Source organism: Paramormyrops kingsleyae, chromosome 9 (genome assembly GCF_048594095.1).
Source record: "Paramormyrops kingsleyae isolate MSU_618 chromosome 9, PKINGS_0.4, whole genome shotgun sequence".
NCBI lineage: Eukaryota > Metazoa > Chordata > Actinopteri > Osteoglossiformes > Mormyridae > Paramormyrops > Paramormyrops kingsleyae.
Window position 1 is genome coordinate 32602900 of NC_132805.1, and position 22909 is coordinate 32625808.

The 22909-nt window shown below is 43.6% G+C and overlaps 1 protein-coding gene across 4 annotated transcripts; it reads left to right on the top strand.

The window, feature by feature from the left end:
• The first annotated feature begins 7353 nt into the window (after positions 1–7353).
• Positions 7354–18862, top strand: LOC111844781 (tyrosine-protein phosphatase non-receptor type 2-like). Of its 4 annotated transcripts, none has more exons than XM_023813574.2 (10): positions 7354–7558; positions 8683–8773; positions 9052–9152; positions 10212–10310; positions 12287–12424; positions 12590–12799; positions 13041–13214; positions 13764–13942; positions 14031–14170; positions 18415–18859. In XM_023813574.2, the coding sequence occupies exons 1-10, from the start codon at positions 7502–7504 to the stop codon at positions 18738–18740; spliced, it is 1515 nt and encodes a 504-aa protein (XP_023669342.2). In that variant the 5' UTR covers positions 7354–7501; the 3' UTR covers positions 18741–18859. The 4 variants fall into 4 exon arrangements, with proteins under 4 accessions (XP_023669342.2, XP_023669361.1, XP_023669352.1 ...); XM_023813593.2 differs by having other exon boundaries at positions 14031–14129; positions 18415–18597; XM_023813584.2 differs by lacking the exon at positions 18415–18859 and having other exon boundaries at positions 14031–17605.
• The last annotated feature ends 4047 nt before the right edge of the window (positions 18863–22909 follow it).

Below are 22909 nucleotides of genomic sequence, written 5' to 3' on the forward strand. Positions count from 1 at the left end.
CAAATAACATGAATTAACATTAGCAGGAAAAGGGGAAGTTGTAAGGAGAAGAGGCACAGATAGTGCCACTTCAAAAGCAGGGAAATGAAAAAAAATATATATTAAATAAGGAGATAGATAACATATAAAAGGTACAATATGTTTTATAACCAAATGATGAAACATGGTCAGCAATCATAAAAACACAGTACTCCTACAGAGTAACCTTCTCCACAAGACACCACAAAGCATTTCTCCATCATGCAGTCAAGCTCAAAAATGGGCAGAACAATTGCTTCACCGCTCCAGCATTGTGGCCTTCCCCTGTGTGTTGAGTTTGCTCAGGCTTCCTCCCACAATCCAGGCAGACAGTTTAAAGGCTTTCACTCTGAATTGCTGGTTGTTTGCATCCTGTACCCAAGGGGTGTCTGAGCCCCACATTGGAAAAGTGGATGTTAAAATGTATTGAAGTTGTATTTTCCAGTACTATGTGCCAGCATTAGCTTCAAATTAATGTGTGTACAGTTTCATCAGTATGCAACCAACTGAACAATCATAGCAGAAGTCAGCTCATTGTTTGTTTTGTTACATTTTTTTTACATTCATCACTGTACAGAGGATAAAGAAAACAGAAGTAATTTTCAAATAACTTCAGGCTTAGACTGAGTTACTTCCTCAACCACCCCCATTTTCACTCAGTGTATAGTTCTAATAATAATGAATGAATTATCAAACAGTAATACTGATGAATGTGCATAACAGTACATATTAACACAGCTAAAGCTCTGGGCTGCTGTAGGACAGGTGAAGGTATTTAACAAACTCTCTGTATGGATGCATTTTTTTGTCAAAGCTGGAAAAAGTTTGTCAGGTTCACGTTATCAACAGTATTTAGACTAATTTATTCCTTCAGGGAAGTAGTGCTGGTGGGGATGGGGGGGGTCATTAAAATATGGTTTCAACAAGTTAAGTTTATTCATTTTAATGACCTTTTTAAGACCATTATGATTCCAATTTAAGACAAATTTCACAACCATATTGGCAAAAAAGTATGAAGAATATGAAGGAAAATAAAAATCCCAAATTACTTGCAAAGTAAATTATTCACTTTCAACACGAACATGCAGCTATGTTTTTGGTGAGAGGAGACACCACGTTAACTCACACACTACATGGTGACACTAGCTGGGCGTGCTCTGATAAATTCTGACCAGGCTAAACAGCTTATTGGTTTCATGATGGTTTCGTTTTGTAGTTTTGTCAAAACAAGATCAATACAATTCTGTCACGCCCCGCTCCGTCCGCTCCCGATGTGTGCCACGCCCACCTCATTACCTCCTGTTTCGCCCTAATTGTTCCCACCTGTAGCTCGTTCTCTGTTACCTAGTCTTGTGTATATAGTCCGAGTCTCAGTCTGTATTCCCCAGATCTGTCATCGTTGTATAGTCCGTCGATGTCTGCACCTGTCCTTAACCCTTCAAATAAACCCTTCACCGGACTTTTTGGCTTCATTCGCCTGCTTCCGTGCTCGCGTTCCCCTTCGAAGCTGACACAATTCTATCCGCCAAAGCACATTTAAAAGTGAGACTAAACTTAATAGAATTTTATAAAAGTACAGCAGTCCCCCAATATCCGTGGGTAATATGTTCCAAGACAATGGATAGCTGAAACCGTGAAAAACAGCAAGCCATCCGTGAACCCCATATATAACCTGATTTTTGTGTACATACAGTAAGACACCACCAACATTAACTGCAGTAATACTAAAGTACATTGCTATATAGTACTGTACAGTGCGGCGGATGCTCAAATAAAAGGGACAATATAGCAATGAAAGAAAAATGTATCAAGGGATGATAGAGCAATGAAAATCATGCTTTTCATATCCCTCAAATGATGATGGAACAATAAAAAAACATGGCTACTGTTGCACATTTTAATGAAAAATACTGCATCATGCACTGCATCACATCATAACCTGTAACAGGAAAAATTTGTTTTGAAATATCTTGTGGGTACTCACAGGCTTACATCCTGTGCTCATGTGGTAGCAATTTTAAACTTATGAACTGTTCTCTAATTTTTAAACTTTTTTTTCCGGACTGAAAGTGATCTGTCTGTAATGTTGACTTAATAATCCAGTCGATTTTTAAGATATATCAAAAATTGTACTTAATACATTTTAATCCTAAAATTCAGATAATTGGATTTTAGACGTTTTAATGACCCATGTAAACCCTGTTAAACAGAGGTTTACCCCAAACCATCCTAAAACCTATACTTTTTTTTTTTTTAGACTTTAGAATGAGTTGAATGTTTCAAAAACGCAGTTAAAATCTCACTATCAGTTTCCACTAGCAATTTATACCGCATTATTCTGACTTGCAGTTGTTAATTAAAACCAATATATATTAAACATCCCTTTAAGGTGGAATGGTGGCTCTGAGGCTAGGGACCAGTGAAAGTTGCTGGTTCAAATCTTGTGAATGCCTGGAGTGGTTCTACTCCATAGAGCTCTTAACCTGCAATTGCTTCATCCTGGGTATGACGTTAATCTACATCCAGCCCTATAAGGTCCTCCAACTTACAGGGAAATTTGGGGGTTGGTGGCAGGATTGACTCTCCAGCCACTGGGAAAAACTCACTGGTCCATTCAGACTAGTGTGGTGCTGAAGTACCACCCACCTCATGGCTGCACTCAGGTTCTCATCCCTGAGGTGGTTTGTCGTGTGGTGGGTGTGGCAATGCACTGCAATCAGCCCCTTACTTCTCTATATTAAACACTAAGTCCAAATAGTAGCAAACTGACAATCCAATTGCTTTATTGTCCCCATTTTCTAAATGCAAATGTGCCATCAAAACTGAGTCTGGTTCATTATCCTACATTATAATTTCAAATCAAATTTAATACAAGTTCAAAACACCACCTACTGACACCACAATCAGGAGAAAAGATGATACAGTCTTTCTTCAGCAGAGCACAAAGGAACCAGAAATTATAAAACCAGGATTTCAGCATTTAAACCAAAGATGCAAGGTATCCAGTGAATATTTTCAGTTTACTACTCTGAAAGACCCGAGACATCAGAAGATCAGCCCTGAAGGTTGACAGGACTGTTACCACTAATCCGCGAAATGCCTCCTGGAAACACAAGAGGAGTCATACGGAACTGTCATAAGGAGGGTTCTGGGCAGTGGCCTGAAACAAACAAACATGATTCACTTTTTACCAATAGTGCTCACAGGCTACTGGAAAAGGACATCTGACTCTAGCTCTATACAGTGTTTCATATACACCATTTGAATGACTATGAGTAGCTATTAGAAAACAATGCACTCCGGCACCTTCAGATCTAACCTGTTCGGTGGAGGAGGGAGTTCATTCCGTGCAATCCCGACCACCCATGACGGCTGGAGAGTCCATTTCCAGGAATGTACAAGCCTGCCAGGGGCCCACACACTTCCAAGGCACAGAGCTCTTGTTTTCACACACAGTCTCAGGGCACTTAAGTACTCGCAGAAACAACAGCCGTTTGTACAAATACATGGAGGACATCATTATGCATTTATTTTCAGTAGAGTATGTCTGTGACCAAATGGTGGCGCCATGCCACAGTGGTTGGCGTTGTTGTCTCACACCTCCGTGGGATTGGAGTCTCTGCCCCGGCTCAATGTGCATGGAATTTGTATGTGTGGGTTTCCTTTGGGTTCTCCGGTTACCCCCCGCAGTCCAAAAACATGCTAAGGTGAACTGGACCTACCAAACTGTCCGTAGGCATGAATGATGTGTGACGGCGTGATGCCCCATCCCTACTACTGCCTTGAACCCGCAGCTTCAAGAATAGGCTCCAGACCCCCACGACCCTGCCAGGGTCCCCCATCCCAGGTGAATAACACACCCATTTTGCGGGCGTCCCCGCTCAGATTGGCTGTGCGCCACCAGCTCTCCTTGTGGTTATTTGGTGAATAGAACGGGCATTTTGATAGTTCTGAAACGCCTTTGTGTTCCGCAAACGAGAAGCTACCAGAAAGGAGAACTAGTCTGACTCATCCCAGGATAATGTGAACCCAGCAGAGACCACCTGACTCTGAGGACTTAAACTCAGGGTGGTAACATAAAGATACTCCCCCACTCCATCACTGGCAAGCATCTCGGTGGGAACAAACAGGAACAGAGCTATCTAAACATCTGGACAAACATTCAGTCGAAGAAAATCCTTGTTTTCTACAAAAGTCAAATTGGGGGGGTGGAGGTCATTTAACCTAAGAAAGACAACACTCCCACCCTATGAAATCTGACTGACTCATTTGTGGCTGTCCAGGCCAACAGTGTGTAGGTAGTAGGGTTGGTAGACATGAGATTTTTCCCTTTTGTCTGGAAGAAGGAGCCCCAGTTATCTCCCGTGTCATGACACCAACTGGCCCCCTGAGCTCCTAGAGGGTGACGTCACGGCCCTGCCCAGCCACTACATATGGGAGATTCGGATGTCAAACACGGGTGCGACCAGCATCCTCCAGCTTCAGAGGACTAGGGAAGTTTCTCTCCCTCCTGTCAAACAGCAGTCGGCAGCAGTCATGGACCTGGATCACAAGGTCTGAGCTCCAGAGGAACCCAAAGACCTGGAAGAAAGGTACAGATGTAAAGAAAAAGCATTTCCCTGAATGTAAAACTGCAAGTGTTAAGCTGGTTAGTGGCAGGTGAATGTTAAGTTAGGGTAGCTGCTTGAGGCTGGAGAATGAAATTAATACAGGCTTCCTCTGCAAGATTATCACAAGAATTATGCAAATTAAAGCCCATCTCATAGAAAATGATGCTCTAAAGTCAGGATAGGTGTTATGGAAATAATACCCTGATATTAAGAGATCCTATGTGAGTACAAAAGAAGACTGCAATGTCAAACGTGCAAAACAATGCAGAGGAGCCACAGTCTTGATCCTTCATCTAAAACTTAAATTATAAATACATATGCAGGTATTCATCGACTTAGGTCCGACTTGCGTCCCGGAAGAGAGCATGCATGTCAGTCTGGACGTTTCTTGATCATTATAGGGGTGACATCAGATATACTGTATAAGATATAATATCACACACATGTACTAAAGCTCTATAGTGGCAGTGCAGTTGGTTTGTTTAGGTTCTTGCCGTATGCCACACGTGGTAAAATACATCAGCTAACGGCCACCACGTCTGCTTCGGACGCCTGTCGATACATTTTATTAAGGCTCTCATGGGACGTACAGTAAATACGATCAAACATTACTCTATAGGACGCAAGTTAACAGATGACTGTATAACGTTATACAAATTAATACAATAAAACAGTACTGCTGAATAAAAGTAATAAAAGTTCAATATTGAATTTCTGTTTTTTTTTTTGCAAATTTAGTTTTGACGTTTAGAACCTTCAGAAGTTCTAGGAATGGATTCTGAACATTAACCAGAGATCTTACTGTACTGCAAAATGCCAATCATGGCCAAATTATTCAATTTTATTAGATAAACTCAGTGCTTTACACGAAATAGGGTTAAAAAGAAATGATTAAATGATTAGATCAATTCCGAGAAAGGGCAGGAAATTTAATGAATCCCTGCCAACACAGCAGGATTCCCGGAACTTCAGCACACATGACCTGCCGTGTAGTAAGTGGTGCTTATCGAAACAGATTCCCACACAAGGCTGAAGATCCCCACTGGTGACTTCAGCAGAGTGTTATATAATCCATAGCCATTCAACCTCACAGTCCCATCCTCTCCAATATTCAAGAGAAACACAAAAGGGGGGAAAAACCCAAAACGAAAAGCTATAGGTCAAAATAAAACCATCGGTCTACCTGGACGGGTTTTCAGAAGTGGCTGGAGCTAATACAGGAACCATTGGCTAGCTTAATTGCATCCAGCACCTCGTACACACACTCCTTGCCATCAGCGAAGCATGCAGTCATCCTTTTTTGTTTATGAATTTAACAGGCACCTTTATCAAAAACAACATACGTTTTAAAAGCCTGGCTCAAGGGCCCAACTGTAAAATCACTGCGCCAACCCTGGAACTTGAACTGACAACTTGTTACTCAAAGGCAGAGTCTGCTAACTTACTGAGCCACACACAACCAATGTACTTAGGGACGGCCTCACCTGAGGATTTGACTTAACCAAGGCCATCATTCTCCTGCAGATTTTCAACCCGCAGGAACAAATTGAGGAGGGAAACAGTAAGTTAGAGATATGTACACATGCATTGAGGATCAGAACCGTCAGGCCAATAGGGTCGCAGGGACTGGCTAGAATCACTCAACAGCAGCTAATCACAAACGGACCTGGTACTGCTACTGTCACAATACTGTGAGGGGTGGCACAATTTACGCTACCTAGCAGCAGTCTGGTAAGTAGCGGAAAAGACCAACACCTATCCGAGCTCCTGGCCACAAGCATTCTGCCACACTGACCAATATCGTGCAAGGCATGCCACATGGTTCCGCTGGTGATTCACACTACAAGTCCACTCCAATTAGGACATTAGAGAAGATTAGCATGACAACTTTAGTGTCAGTGTTGGGCTGACTTGGCAGGAAGGTCTTTAAGGAGTTTAAGTAATTAACTTTTTCCAAACACACCCACATTAGATCACTAATCAGGGGAACGTGGTTTATGCAATTTAATCAGAAATGAGTCGGAGGTCACGGGGTAATTACTGTACATGGATGATGCATTATATTTTTTCATTCACAAGTTCCGTGATTAGCAATACTAGTAAGGTAATGTCATACACAACTATAATGAAATAACTGACTTTTCAAGTCGTACGATACATTACAGAAGTGGTCTTTGTGCTCCACTACAGTTGTTCGGCTACCAAACATGTCCTATAAACCTCTGTTCACAAAGGGCGACTTTGACAAACTCATCTGTACATTTTCACGATCCTTGCACTTATTTCTGCACGGGGTAAGCGTCATTAATGGCTAGGGGGGTAACATCACATTCCGGTACCTATGCCCATTATATCAACTTGCATGACAAATAGACCGCACTGAGGTATCCCTATTATAATTATTAATGCTTTTAAAAGCATTCATGCAAAGAGGAGCCCTAAAACGACACAGGATGAAGCCAAATGTTATCTGAAACGCAACCACACATAACGAAACACTACCGTCACCTACGGGAATTCCTTACGAAACGAAAGACGGCTCGTTTTCTATTTGATAGGCGGCCGGGCTTGTGGTTGTTCGCGGAATATGACTAAGAACCGTAGCGGGTCAGGAAGAATCGGCTGCTATTAGCAGCGTCAAAAGCCCATGAAAGCCGGCTGGAGAAACAGGATCAGAGGCGGCGAGCGCGGCCGGCGCTCGTACCGCGCATGCGCCGAAGGGCGCCACATGCGCCCAGCAGCGACACGGACGCGCAGTTCGCTTCGCGGTGTTCCGGCGAATGGCCGAGCCAGGGTATAGGCGGCGAGCTGGCCTGTGACCGGAGCCTTTCTTCAGTAATACCCAACTGAAACAGGGCTAGCCCGAGAGCAAGATGGACCGTGAGTTGAACGACGCCGATTCGGCGGAGCGATGGCACAACCTATACATCGTAAGTTCACCGGCTTTCGGCTATGCTCGTCCGGACCAAATCGTGCTGTAGGTAGAGACGTCGGAATGTCTCCACTTTCATAGGAAGTTCAAGGGCCGCAGGTTTTCCGTGTAAACACCGATTTTACGCCAAATACATGAGAAATGAAATTTAAATGCTACGCGACGACATCAGCTGTACGGTTTGAGTCGCTAGGTTTGTTTTTTTAAAAATCGCGTCCGTCTGTATTTGACCGGTTCGTTTTATCAGTTGAGTTACGCATCTGGCGTGGAGGAGATGTAACGCGCAGGGGAAGCGTGCACGCGGTGCGGGATCGGTGTAACGCTTGGGGAGACTCAGGAACGCGCATTCGGCGTGAAATCGGTGTGACGCTCAGGGGAGCCCGGGGGTGCTGGGAGACCCTTAAGTATTTTCATTTAGCTGTGAGATAATGATCTTATGCTTAGTTCAGTAAAGCTAAACATTACAAGACGGGGAAAGCCAACTTTCAGCAGTATTTTATATAAATGTCAGTTATGTAAACACTCTTGTCAAATAATCTGGTCATGTATGAGCAGTATTTTCCCTAAAGCAATCATTTATGTAACTGTAATATAAACAAGTGACCGTGTTACACTGTAGTTCTGAAGGTACCTTCCAGACGTGTGTTTCAGATAGTAATGCGAACTGAACACCGCGGTACGTGGGACGCCTGTCGCAGAAAGGCCATTAATTGTTTTGGGCTGTTTTAAGTTAGACGAATGCAAACAATATTGAACTATGTTTGTGCTTATAATATTATCGTTAATAAAGATAATATAGCACTGAGATATTGGCAAAATGGTAATAATGATATTAATACTAGCAGTATAGCATGCCTTTGTTTCTATAAAAATATGAGCTTGTGCTGTTATTTAAAAAAAAAAAAAAGATTAATGAATTATATTTAGTTTCAATGCCTGTAAAGAAATTCATCAGCTGCAAATGCAAGAATCTGGGTAATTCAGCTGAACCCAGAGAGCAAAGAATAAAAATGCAGGACCTGGGGGGGAAATAAATACTGGAATACCCCCCAAAAATATGTGCAGCTCGTTTTGTTATGAGTGTATTACACGAACTGATTTTGATGTGTGTGTTGTGCTTAGGAAATCCGTAACCAGTCACATGAATGTTCGTACAGAGTGGCGAAATACCCAGAGAATCGTAATCTGAATAGATACAGAGACGTCAGTCCATGTGAGTAACAAAAAATCTGCCTCTTGTCATTAAATGCAAGTATTCGTCCAGGTATTGTTTACTGTAATCCCATTTAATACTTTGTTTTTAAATTACATTTTTTCTCAGATGCAGCTTTATGATTTATTGTTTTTTATTGCCCAAACTATATATTTCACTCAAGTCAGGTGTATGTTAAAAATATGACGAAATAATATATTTTGGTGCCTTTGGGATTCTGGTGTGCTATTCGCATATAGAATTTATAGTTTATGCATTTTCCTGTCCTTTTAATTTAGACGATCACAGTCGAGTTAAACTAAAAAATTCGGAAAATGACTATATCAACGCAAGTTTAATTGTAATGGATGAAGCCCAAAGAAGCTACATCTTAACTCAGGTAAGTGCATTGTCAGCTATTCTGGAAGGTTACACTGGCTCATTTTGATGTGGGTGGTATTGGATGTGTGTGTCTGCTGCTGGTTCTCACTTTGTGTATGTGGGCGGCGTCCAGGTTCTCCAGTTTCCTCCCACAGTCCAGAAACATGTGCTTAGGTGAAACGGTGCCTTTAATCTGCCCATTTGTGCATGTGAATGTGTGCCTTGCGATGGACTGTCATCTCATCCAGGGGAGCCCCCCCCCCCCCCCGTTTTGTGCCCTGTTCCTCCTGGGATATGGAAGTGGCTAGATATTTATATCTGGTTTTTTGTTGTTCAGTCTTTTTTTATCCACTAAACTGAGGTGCTGAGAATCAACTCTGCATGATATGTGAATTTTGAGTTACTTGTCAAAATTTGTGGTCCTTAAAATAATTTTGAAAATAATGTTTTTTAAATGGCCCTTGTCGTTTTGCCAAATTCACTTGCATGTTTAATGCACTAATACAACTGAACGTTTGTTTTGTGGTAGTGTTTTTTTTATAATTTAATTGAGTTACTTTGTCAGGGTCTGTCTTAAGACTAGAATCAGCAAACCATCTGTCCACCAGTATTCTACCTCCAGGCTTCCAGTAACCATAAACTTTATATGGGTTGTTATTTATAATTTTTTGTTCTGTGATTATTTTGTGATTCCCAGTAAACTTGTCACATAAATGAACTACTGATCACTCTTGTGGGCATAGAGACAGAGAAGAAACTTTTTTTTTTCTTTCTGTGAACTGTCACTGTAATCAAACATTACTCGCACAGGGATTAAATAACACTTCTGACACAAAAGTTCTTCTCCGTGGATTGGGTTTCATCTAGCAACGATCATGCGTGGGACACAAAAACCACAGTGTTCCGCACGACCGCTAATGACTTGTGTTTCGAAAGGAATCCTCAAAACACTGAAAGATGTTTTGCTTCTCCGGAACGAAGGATGAACAGGTTTCAGAAGGGTGATGTATTTGCTCCACGATGGCGCTGAATCTGCTTGCTATGTTTTTAATTTAATTTTTTTTTTTTTCCTTTCCAGGGACCTTTGAGAAACACATGTGGTCATTTTTGGTTAATGATCTGGGAACAGGGGACAAAGGCTGTAATCATGCTAAACAGAATCATGGAGAAAGGATCCGTGAGTACACTCATCTCTTTGAATGTATTTATTTATATTTTGAAGGGTTGGGATCATATTAGTTGAAGCCCACTGTGTATCTAACAGAAAAACCCTGAAGGGAAATTGACCCCGTTTTTCAAGAAGCGTCCTCAGAGCGAAATGTGCATGTCCCCGTGCTTTGATTTCTGCTAAGGAAGGAAGAGGTTTCGAATAATTGCTCCGGAGAGCTGCATCCTGCGAAAGCGGTACGTGTGTCTGCATTCTAGCTGAAACGCGAGCGAAGGCACCTGCGAGTGCTGGAGAGAGCCGGAAGGCAGGCCGCCTGGGGCGGCATCGACGGCTTGTGCAGCCAGACTCGTCCTGTGCCCCCTTGTAGCTCTGCCACATTAGCAGGGCTCCTGGCTGAGGGACACTGGCCGTCCTGAGGCAAAGGCTCTTGCCAGAGATCTTTTTACAAGAAGCAGTTGTTTGGAGTGGGGTGGGGTAAACAAAGCAGGTCAAGGCTGATATTGGTTATGGACAATCTAATTTTCTGCTTGAGGTAAACTGAGATTCCTTGAATGGCTGTTCGGAAGAAGAGTTGGCTGACTTTAACGTGTGTCTTCCACAAAGAATGATGTGGTGACTAAGGGAGCGAATGTCGACTCGCTGTGATTCAGCCCCGAATGATGAAAATGTGGCAAGCGAGTATAAGAGCAGCTCGTTGCTGAACAGACTAGCGATGTACAAATTGGGTGTGCATAACATTCGATGTTGGTATTAATATTGCACATCGTCCAGCCCTATAACATACTACAGCCATTTTTCAAATCCAGTATAAAATGCACTGCCTCACATTGTTATGTCATTCAGCACTAATACCATTTTTTACGCCAGTGGAAAATGGCTGAACCTGGTGTGGAACCTGGTGTGGTGGAAAAACGCCCTTTACTTGAGCAGTGAACTGGACAGCTTTTCAGAGCTGTACGTTTTGTATGTGCTGTAGGGTTTTTATTTTATTTTTAAACAAATGAGATGCACGCTATTCCTTTTGGCTACGGTGTTATCTGAAGGCAGACGACACTGCCGTATGGTCATTTAGTGAACCAATAACACGGCCTCTGCTATGCTCCCAAGCTTCTTCCGTTACTTCTGGGTCAAAGCCTCCTGGGGGGGTGGAACTGAGGAGCATGCACAGAGTGCCTACGCCAGTTTCAGTCCTATTGAATGCATACACGGAGGAATAATCGATTATCAGGGTGTCTAAGCCCGGTTGTGAGAAAATAATTTTACTGTTACTTTATACTTTAAAAGTCCGGTTTTAGTCGGACTAACACAATTTGATTTTCTTAGCGTGCATGTAAACGTGCTGACTGTCTGCTTCCTGAATCGGGTTATGGAGGGTGACTGGGCAGGGCTGGTGTACCTAAAACCCAACACCGGTGGCATAGTTGGACCGTTGGGTCGTGGAGACTATTGAATCGAGATCCAGTAGTTGTAGGGTTATAAGTAAGAATCTAACTCGCGATGATAATTGTAGCTAGTATTAATGCTATTACAAGTCCTTTTTAATAAGAGTGTTCTGTGACCTCACCTCCCAGGGTGGGGGTTCATCTCCTGTCCCTGGTTCTAGGTCTGTGCACGTTGCTTGTTCTCCTGAATTTGTGTGTTGAACCAGAGATTTGGTGGTTTTTTTGAATCTGTCTCTCTGAATTGGCTACTGCTGCTTGTTGGCATGCCTGGTGATGCCCTGGTGTCCCACCCAGCGTGTAGCCCCCTCCCCTCCGGGGGCTCCATTCGCACCATGACTCGGATGAGTAGTTATGGAAAGTTATGGACAGATGTGCCTTTTTCTTTCATTCATGTTTTTCCTATAATAGTTATCTAATATTAATGATGCCTGTTTGTCACATAAATGAAGGGTGTCACCAGAGTAACCGTGGGGGGAGGTGTGTGTGTGTGTGTTCCTCAATAAATACTCACTGGAGTCAGGTTTTTGCATTTTCCCCACACAGGAAAAGTGTGCACAGTATTGGCCGTCATCGCAGGAGTGTGAGATGTCTTTTCAGGACACAAATTTTACTGTGAAGCTGATTTCAGAGGATGTCAAGTCCTACTACACAATACGAGTGCTGGAGCTGCAGAACATGGCCGTGAGTGTGTTCACCGGGAAGGCCTGCCTGTGGGGATTGTATCTGTGACTGTACCCAAAATAGATATTCACTATTGCTGCTGACTTTGAAGATTCTTTTGTAGTTTAAAAGTTTAGCTTTGACCGTTCCACTACCTTTTCGTGACCCTTGTCTTATTTTGTTTAGACTGGAGAGTCCAGAGAAATCTACCATTTTCATTACACCACGTGGCCAGACTTCGGGGTCCCCGAGTCTCCGGCCTCCTTCCTGAACTTCCTGTTCAAGGTCCGGGAATCGGGCTCCCTGGAGACGGAATACGGGCCATCCGTCGTGCACTGCAGCGCCGGGATTGGCCGCTCAGGGACGTTCTCGCTGGTGGACACCTGTCTCGTTCTGGTGAGGTCCGCAGCCTGCCCCCATCCACACCCGTGGCAGAAGTGAGCAGATTTAAATCTATGTTGATGAGACGATATTGTAAGGACAATATCGCATGAAGTAAACGCATTCACATGCGTTTTTGGTGGTACTTTTTGCATTGTCTTGAGTTGAGTGTTGAGATGCGAGAAGTATGACAAATACAATGGATATGATTAATAGTTGAAAGTAGGTCTCTTGACTAGTACCGACACCGTTCTAGATGGAGAAGAGGAAAGACCCGTCCACAGTGGACATCCAGAAGATCCTTCTGGATATGAGGCGGTACCGTATGGGCTTGATCCAGACCCCTGACCAGCTGCGCTTCTCCTACATGGCTGTGAAGGAGGGTTCCCAGTACATCACGGAGGACAGGTCTGTGCAGGTATCTGTGCAGGTATGTGGTAGGGGTTTGGGGCTGGGTGGGGGGCGTATGCCACAGCAGGCTACAGGGCTTGGCGCACAAACACCACATGCACTACAGTTAATTCAGTGTAAGAATATTTGTTTTGATGTACACTATATGAACAAATGGCCAAGTGTCCCAATACTTCTGTCAATATAGTGTGTATCATTGTTTTGCTAATATCATCACAGGTAGAGGGTATAATTTCTTTAATATTTTAATAAAATCAGCCTTCATATCCCCCTATGCGTTTTGTTTGCTGTCCTAAAACCTGCAGGTGAAACGTGTAATAAGATTAGCGCAAGCAGCTGTCCTGGATCCCATGTTGTGTAATAAGCCTCTTCTGTCACAGTTTGTCATTATTGGGTATCTGTGAGTCACTAAAAGGCAGGTAAAAGGCCTTTGGACGTGGAGATTAGGGTGCTGGAATATAGGCCAGTTGTCCACATGGGGGGGGGCAATATGGTTGGAGGGGCTGAAGCCATGGATCTCTGTTTGATGAATCGGTTCTCCCTGCTTCCACCTCCTTGCTTCACTCAGCAACAGTGGCAGGAGCTTTCCAAGGAGGACGGGGAGCCGGAGCCAGAGTCCCCCCAGCTGCCCCCGCCGTGTCCTGTCAGCAGAACCAATGGCAGCCAGGAGGCACCCTCAGGGCCCGCGGGACGTCCCGAGGAGTGGCCGACGGGGAAGGATGCACCACAGCCAGGGAGCGCGAGGAGGTGAGTCCAGGATGGCCGGCTTCGCATCTGCGGTGCACGTGGGTCCCCGCCGTCCCTGACCTCTGACCCGCGCTCTCCGTCCTCGCAGCCTGCGGCAGAGGCACCGGGAGGAGCGTCGAGCCGGCACGACGGAGCGCGTGCAGCAGATCAAGCAGCGGCTCAGCGACACCGAGCAGCGGAGGAAAAGGTGGTTGTACTGGAAACCTGTGGTTCTGGCAGCGGGGGCAGGTGTGGCTCTGGCGGTCGGACTCTATGCTGTCTGGGGGCTCCTCTCCCAGTGAGGCGCCCCAGGGGGGTGCATCCTGCTCCCTCTTGTTAGAGGGACGGGGCTTTTTTATTGTTAATTTTATTGTAACCCCTCCTTACACACACACACACACACACACACACACAGTGACGAGGGAAGAGCTTTCAGGCGCTGGCATACAAGGTCACATGATCTACGCCCATCAAACACAGAAGACCGTGGAATGGGCTCCTCAGGACCTTGTATAGGAGCAGATGTGCTCGTATGCTGTAGGACGCGGCGCCCCGAGGCTCTGCTTAGTGCCGGAGTGAAGCCTCCTTTCTCTTTGTCTTTTCGTAGCTGTGCGATTTCTCTTATGCTTCTGAGGAAGATCTTCGAATTGTACTTCATTGTAAGAGTTAATTCCACTCTCAGCAGCTAAAATGGAGAAAGTTTTTTTTTTTTTTTTCCTTTTCTAAATTCCTCTGCCTCTGTTTATTGTTTCAAAATGACAGCAGTGCAGCTCGCAATTAGACGAACAAATTCAGGTGCTGGTAAGAAACCCCATGTGGAGCATTTTACACAAAACATCTGAATGTGACCAGGACCGGTGAATGTAGCGTTTCATTTGGAGACGTCTGAGCAAAGATATGTTGGCATACCACAGGTGGACTTCATGCCCGCGTCCAAGTTCACTTTACTGGAAGCATAAGTTACGGGTTGACGGGCGTGTTCTTCTGGCACATCACTGGTCTGTCATGACAGAATTTGGCCGGTCGCCTTAGTGACGTCCGTTCGGGGGGGGGGGGGGTAAACATTCTTATGGCCAGATGAGGTTAATTTATCATTCATCTTTTTGGGAAACCAAATAAAAACATGTGCGGAAGACTTAAATGTTAAATTCATTGGATGAGGACCTCATAAGGACCTCATCCACAGGTTTCTCCCACATGATGTTCCGGAACATTTCCTTGCTTTTCTCAGAGGTGTCAAATACTGGGAGTGATGTGAGTGCTTTCAAACGTGACATTTTTTACAGATGAAACTTTTTGGTCTGGTTGTTAACCAGTTTTGTTTGTTGACTCCACTGGTAGCTTTTTTCACCACAGTTACCAGCACAAACTTGGGGTATTTATTTGTTTGTAAATAATATTTGCATATGGTGTTACATGCTCTGTTTACAAAATGTATATACAGATGGAGACAAATAAAAGAATTGGGATCCATGAAAGGATAGTGACTGGGCTAAGGAGGCAGTGATTGGCGGTGTGGGATAATCCCTCCCCAGTGCAGCTTTCAGAACATATGGCAACTTGAGTCTCGATCAGTGACTAGCTGTGTTATCATCACTGTCATTATTATGGGATTAACTAGACAGCACTGTTACTAAGATTCCAGGTTTGGTTAGAGCGGCCCATTGGGAATCAAGGGGAAGGAATCACCCAGAGACGATTTCTTTGTCCACATTTAGTCTGTAGTTAATAAGGTGATTTCTGGCTTTTAACTTTTTCGTTTTATTGCAGGTATTTATGAGTATAATACCTTTTTTAATGGGCTGATCAGGAAACCCTTTATAAACACGTGCCTTTAAAGCAATTCACAAACTTTTCATTTTTAAGCAGGAAATGCCAAGGTCGTAGGTATGTTTATTGTCTGGTCATTCTCTATTTGGTGCGCATCAGTGTTTTTTCATGTTGAAGCCTGTTAGCTCTCACTTTATTATGGGCAAAAAGGCTTTCGTTGGTCAGATCAGTTACAGGAGGGGGCTGGAGTTTGATTTAAGGGCAGCATAAAAATGTACTGATTCAGCAGTCTGCTGTATTTGAGAGATTGTTGGCAGTCTGGCACACAGACTTGGAGAGGTAAAACTGGAGTTGTGAATGTGTAGCAGAGCACCAGGAGGCGCTGTTCTTCCTGTCCTTAGATCAGCTGACCAGCTTGACCAATCGGCTCACTTCATCGCTGTTACGTGCTGTTTAAAGCCCATAAGAGCCCCAGATCTCGAAATGGACCACCATTTTTTTCTAAATAAGATTCGGAAACTGTCAAACTGCACATACACATTTTTTATATCTTCTATTTTGTTTTTGGCAGAATGGCATTTTTCTTCAGCATCACTGTCATGTTTTGAAACCTCACGCTTTCCCACGGGTGGTGTTTGTGGGATTTCAAAACCGGCTTCTTGAGCCTTATGTGGCAGGGGTGCGATAGGTGACATCAGACGGCGCTGCAGTCCTGCTCTGCAGTCCTGCTCTGCAGTCCTGCTCTGCAGTTTGTTTGGCATGGCTGGGCGCTTCTTGTCATGACTTGAACGGAGGTGGTTTCTATGGTTTGCTCGGAGCACGTGGGCGTCCTGCCGGGGCTCTACTTAGAGAGTGAAGTGAAGCGTCATGGGACGTTTTTGTACTTTTCCTAAAATCTCCTCTTCAACCCGCTCTCAGAATCATTGTGAGGACTGCTTCCCACTTTAAAGAATCCCAATAAGTCCAGCTTGTGATTTCCATTCTGTGTTCATTCTCCTGGCTCCCATATTCAGTCACTGTTCAGTCACAGTTCTCCGCTCTGACAGCATGGATGTAGACGTCAGAACTTTTTCAAGCAGGTTTTGTGTAAATGGTCCTACAGTGCTGGGTCTTCAAGATGAAAGCACAGCAGTGGTGTGGCATCAGTGTGTAGAACCTTTATGCTTGAGATGTTGGTCCCGCTCTTCTGACATTTGTGACCTGAACAAAGAGTTGGTGTTGGCCCTGCCCCCTCTTCTCTGTCAGGTGAAGCCAAGGCAGCTGCTGTCACATAGTTGAGCCTGAGTGAAGCAATCCGATTCCCCCCCATCAGGAAGTGTGATTACTACTCGATATGTTTGGGGACCAGATTTTGAGGCCGTGCTAATGGTTCCTGCTGACCCTGCTTGCCTAATGACTGGGACTGTTGTGAAGCTGAGTCTCTGTCCCCTTCTGTGACGTAGACCGGGCACTTTAAGAAACTTGTACTGTATGTAACGGTCCTGACTTGTCATACTGACAGTCTGACAGATACTGAACCTGAACCTTTTTCCACCCTTTGCTGAAGAGATACACGACCAAAGTATTTTGCGTACTGTAATTACATGGTGTTCCAGGTCGGGCTGCATGCCGCAGGCCCCGTTGGCGCATCCATGCGGACTGTCAGCGTGCAGCAGCGGTTGCTCTTGCCAAAGCCATTAAAGAATAACACGTGGCAGTGTGTGCATGTGTGTTTGGTCGCCTGGCTCCTTGGCCCCTGCCCTGGGCCTGGATGTCCTCCGCCAAGGGGGATGAACGCCACGCTTCCTGCGTGTGCGCGTGCTGCAGCCTGGATGATCGGCCCCCCGTTGTTAAATCGGCTTGTACCCCACCCCCCTACTCCCATTTACAGTTTTGTAAGCCTCGTTTCGTATTTAATAAACATGTCAGAATTAACAGCCTGGCTTCGCTTGTTCCTTCACACACGTTTCCGCTTCTGTGCCGTTTTCATTTGCAATATGTGTCTGAGGCATGAATTTGATAGTTTGTCATGGTTTTCTATATTTTAGAATGGGATTTGCTCACAGGACCGAACCCTTTGGGTCGCCCCGATGGATTTCAGCGTTTTTATTTTGCCCTATTAGTCATGTTTTAAGCTGTGACTAAAACTAAGATTGTGAGGAAAAAATCCCCAAGTCTCCCTTAAGAAGAGCCTGTCTGGTACTGGCCTACCTGTCTTCATAAACATCTGTTGTTATAACATGTTTTTATTATTTATTATTATTATTATTATTATTATTACTCTTTGAAGCCTGAAAAACAGCCTTATCTGTGCATAGTCATCCATCCATCTTCCAAGCCATTATCCTGAGCAAGAGCCCTGGATCCTACCCAAGGCAGCAATAAGGCAGAATGCCTGAATGGTGTGTCTAAATCTGACATGCATAATAATCCAATAATAACAGACACCTGGGAGTTAAAGTGATTCTAAAAGTAACTACTACTTTACTTTGGCTTTGGACTGCTTGAGTTACTGAGTAGCTTTGATGTTATAGTGGAGTAGGACTGTAATGCTGCCCCCTGTGGGGGCTTTCAGGGATGTCTTCCAGCTGATGTTGGGCCCCTGTGGATCAAGACGCGTCAATAAGTCCTGTGCACAGTCTCACATCTTTTAGGTCAGAGGGGTGTGTGCTGAACCTCATTTTGTCTTTCGTGTGTGTGTGTGTGTGTGTGTTCCCTCTCTTTTTCATTGTGTTGTGTGGCAGGCCGAGGAGGAGCGACCCCTGGGTGTGTCCATACTGAGGGGCAGTGGGGGTGGAGGGCAGGGATCACATCTGCCCAGCGCCCCCCCCACCTCCCAAGCTCTCTTTCACTGTTTACAATATCAGCACCGTTTGGATTAAACACATATACAGAAAGCATCATTACATTTGGATTATTATTCTTGTTTGTTCCTGCTTTCCAGAACAAAACAACCATACATTTTAAAGTTCGACATTTTGTTTTTGTTCTGTATAGAAAATGTGTAATATTTAAAAATAAAAATGAGGAATTTTCTATGTATGTATGCAGACCCAGGTGTGAATCTTAGAATGGGGTCTGCTTTTCATGCTTTTCCTAATGTAGAGTTTTCATCTTTAATTGTACAGGTGAGCTATTAAAACTCAAATGTCCACAACCAAAAATAGCCTGTGAGTTGAAACACAAAGAAATGAGACATGTCACATGTAAAGTGAAATGAAAACAACTGTATTTGTTTAATGATATGTGATGTTTTGCTGATTAATGTCACACACACACACAGATATATTCTATTAATTCACAAGTCAGATAATCAGAGCAGTACTTTCTGCTCCTACAAACAGGCCCCACTTCTGCAACCAGCTTCAGGGGAAAAGAAATGTCAGATTTTTTTTTGTTTTTCTGTCAGCTGGTGAGTCAGCTACCAAACCCCAGCAGTGACAGTCTAGCTCTCTAGCAAAATGCCTACTTTTGGCCTGTGGGAGGAGACCCAAGCAAGCAGGGTCATGCCAAACCTTTGCAAAGGGCAGGTTCTCCCCCTTGACAAGTCAAAACAGAATTTGCACTTTGCTAAGTCAGTGATTGAAAAGGGGCACTCAGGACGTTAAAAGGGAGTAACTTTCAGGCAAAAGAGGCAGACGGCCCCGGTGTCCCCCCCCCCCCCCCCTTGCGTTCCTGCATGCAATAAGACTCCATATATACAGAGCAGGAACAGGACTCAGAGAAGCAACTGTGAGATTATCTGCTGAGCCACCATAACACCTAAAACCAAAACGTGGGCAAAATGACATGATAATATTACTTGTCAGACAAGTCCGAAATGTTTCTTGCATCACAGCAGCTCTACTTGCAACATTAAAAATAAAACACAAATTAAGACAGAGACACAACAATATATTCATTTAACATAACATCACAACCACGAAAGACAACATTCAACACATATTTGACCTGTGGTTAGATTCCATATTTAAGATTGATGCACAAAACAGTGCTTCGGTGTAATCTTATTAAATCATGCTAGATTTTAGTTGTAGATTGCTGATTTTGCATGATTTTAATCACACACGAAAATTAGGAACAATCACCTTTTCTCAACAAACAAAGGCCAGTAAGTATTGCAACCCAGTAATCTGAGTGATGTGAAGCAGTGATGCTTATGATTGCTTAGACACTGCTGATGGTAAGAGTGGAAGGGCCAGAGGCTGCAGCACAATCAGATTTGAACGCAATAAAAAAAGGTTAGATGGCAGTATGCTCACTTCTGTTCATAGCTAGCCGAGGACACGCACCCCCGGCTGCCCACTCGGCCCTATGAGTCACCGTTTCCTTGTGTGTTTTCACCTCAATTAGCAGGGTGTAATTAGATGCACCTGTTTTCTGTCACATTCCAGGAACCGGGGCTGATATTTCCAGAAAAGGCCATGAGGTAATTCCATCAATCCGATGAGATGGCTAAAGGAATTAGGCAGAAAGGGCAGACCTTCAGTGTCTCAGAAGCCATATGCTCCGTAATTCACATCGTGGAACGCCTAAATCTGATTTTATTACAGCAATAATAATGCAAATATTTAAAGAGGCATATTCCTTCATTTTCTGATCACCAACAAGTAATTTCCAGCCCCTGATTTTGAGCCCAAGAGACTCCGTTAGCTATGTCTGTATACTTAACAGCCATTCGTCGCTGTATTTGGAGGGTGTAACATTCATTTTGGAGATGCAGCAATACTATTCGTCAAGTACCTCATGAAATTACAGCATGCTCACATTCAAATTAATGGTTTATGCCAGTAGTAGATCACAGTGTAAATGGCAGAAATCTTGACAGTTACATTTTAAAAATTAAAAGACAAAACTATGTCATAAGAACATAAGAAATTTACAAACTAGAGGAGGCCATTCAGCCCATCAAGCTCGTCTGGGGAGAACTTAACTAATAGCTCAGAATTGTTAAAATCTTATCTAGCTCTGACTTAAAGGAACCCAGGGTTTTAGCTTGCGCTACAGTGACTACACTAACAGGCATCGGTGTAAATTACGGGGGGGATGGGGGAGTTGTAGCCCCCACAATAAATCAAAACCAGCTAATAGAACCTCCCCAATAATCATGTTTCCCCTGTAATGGGTGAAGACCTCAACCCCCCCAAAGTTCCAGCCAGATTTACACCCTTGCTAACAGGAAGGCTATTTTATTCTCTAACTACATGCTGTGTAAAGAAGTGCTTTCTCAAATTCATTTTAAAAATGTTCTCCCGCTAATTTCCACCTATGGCCATGAGGTCTAGTATTTAAACTAACATTGAAGTAGCCATTTGTCTGAACAGCATCCAGACCTGTTAGAATCTTATAGACCTGAATCATGTCTCCCCTTAGTCTCCTTTGCTCGAGGCTAAACAGATTGAGCTCAGCTAACCTCTCCTCATAAGACATTCCTCTAAGACCAGGAATCATTCTCATAGCCCTCCGTTGCACCCTTTCCAAGGCAGCAATGTCCTTCTTAAGGTATGGTGACCAAACCTGCACACAATATTCTAGGTGGGGTCTTACCAAGGAATTTTATAATCGTAGCATCACCTCCCTTGACTTAAACCCCACACACCTAGAGATGTAGACCAACATCCTATTAGCCTTTTCTATTGCTTCCCCACACTGGCGAGAGTGGAACATGGAAGCATGAACATACACACCGAGGTATTTCTCATAATCAGCTACTTTTATTTCAGTGTAACACATAAAATATCTGTACTTTATATTTCTGCTCCCTGCATCGATTTCCTTACATTTATCTACAGTAAATTTCATCTGCCAGGTATCAGCCCAGTCACTAATTAAATCAAGATCCCGTTGTAGATTCTGTGCTGCTAGATCAGTATCTGCTATACCACCCACCTTGTCGTCTGCAAATTTAACCAGTTTACTGTATGTATTGGTGTTAATATCATTGATGTAAATTAGGAACAATAGTGGTCCTAAAACTGAACCCTGTGGTACCCCGCTATGAACGCAGGCCCACTGTGATACTGTGCCTCTAATAACTACTTGCAGTTTTTGATCCAAGCTGCTACAGTTCCTAAAATCCCTGCAGCTTTGATCTTAAGTAAGAGCCGTTTGTGGGGTAGGGACAACATCAAAGGCCTTCTGGAAATCTAAGCAGATTGCATCTTAGGCCTTTTTGTGATCAATTTTTCTTGTAGCCTCCTCAAAAAACTCAAGTACAATAGTTAAACAGGATTTACCTCTCCTAAATCCATGTTGGCTATCCCTCAGAATGTTATTTGAATCCAGGTAATCTACCATTTTCACTTGGATTATAGCTTCTATTACTTTTCCAGTTATGCAAGTCAATTTAAAGTTCTCCATTTCACCCATAGAGCTAGGCTAAATTTATTTCCTGAAGCACCTTCGGCAAATGTACAGCAGCAGATGAATTAAAGGTTTGTCAACTGATTTTTGCAACAATAGATTTTTGCGGCAAACATTTAAGGGGAGGTGATGTCCACTGCGATCCAAGGGGGAAAGAAAACTTGCTTAACTGACGCTACTTAAAATTCGGGGAATTGACTGGCCGCAACATTCGCACTTACATACTGCTTCCACTAGGTGGAGCAATGGACAATAGATAAATGCGTGTTGATTCATCAGAACTTTTTGAGGGATGCAAGAATTCTAAAATAAAATTTATATGCAAAGATTTGGTCATAAAATGTTTAACCAAACATGAACAATCATCAATTATCCCTTTATTTTTCGGGGATGTATACTTGTATGTGTAGGCTGCTTTTGTTATGAGTTGTACGATCGGTTTGCAGTCACAGTCATCGTCACCCCTGGTATGACGGTTTTCGTTCCAGATAAGCACCTAACTGCACAGTCATATGAATTCTGACTTTAAATTGATATGTCATGGTTTATGAAAGTGAGGGGTGTTGAAAGCGGAGTGCACTATAAAAAGCAAATCTTTTTAACAGCGCAAAACAAACCTTAAACGACTCTTTTGTGTTTCCGCCCTCCATTAATTGTCTTTTATTCACTATTCGTTTATACCAGGCCTGTTCTAAGCTGCCAGTAGTCAAACACTTATGTAATATAATAAATAAAATAAGGTACATTATATAATAATAAATTTAACTGACCCGCACCGTCACAATTCTGCGGACTGCAGCAACTCATCCGGTAATCTGGCTTCTTTTGACCTAAAAGGGTTCACAATGTCAAACTCACAGCCTGAAAGACGCTAAA

What these genes read in the sequence shown, in the direction of transcription:
- LOC111844781 (XM_023813574.2), top strand. Translation starts at nt 7,502, where the DNA reads ATGGACCGTGAGTTGAACGACGCCGATTCGGCGGAGCGATGGCACAAC. An exon ending in GATGGCACAACCTATACATC is followed by an intron (nt 7,559 to 8,682) that starts GTAAGTTCACCG and finishes TGTTGTGCTTAG; the next exon opens with GAAATCCGTAACCAGTCACA. An exon ending in CTGTGCAGGTATCTGTGCAG is followed by an intron (nt 13,215 to 13,763) that starts GTATGTGGTAGG and finishes TGCTTCACTCAG; the next exon opens with CAACAGTGGCAGGAGCTTTC.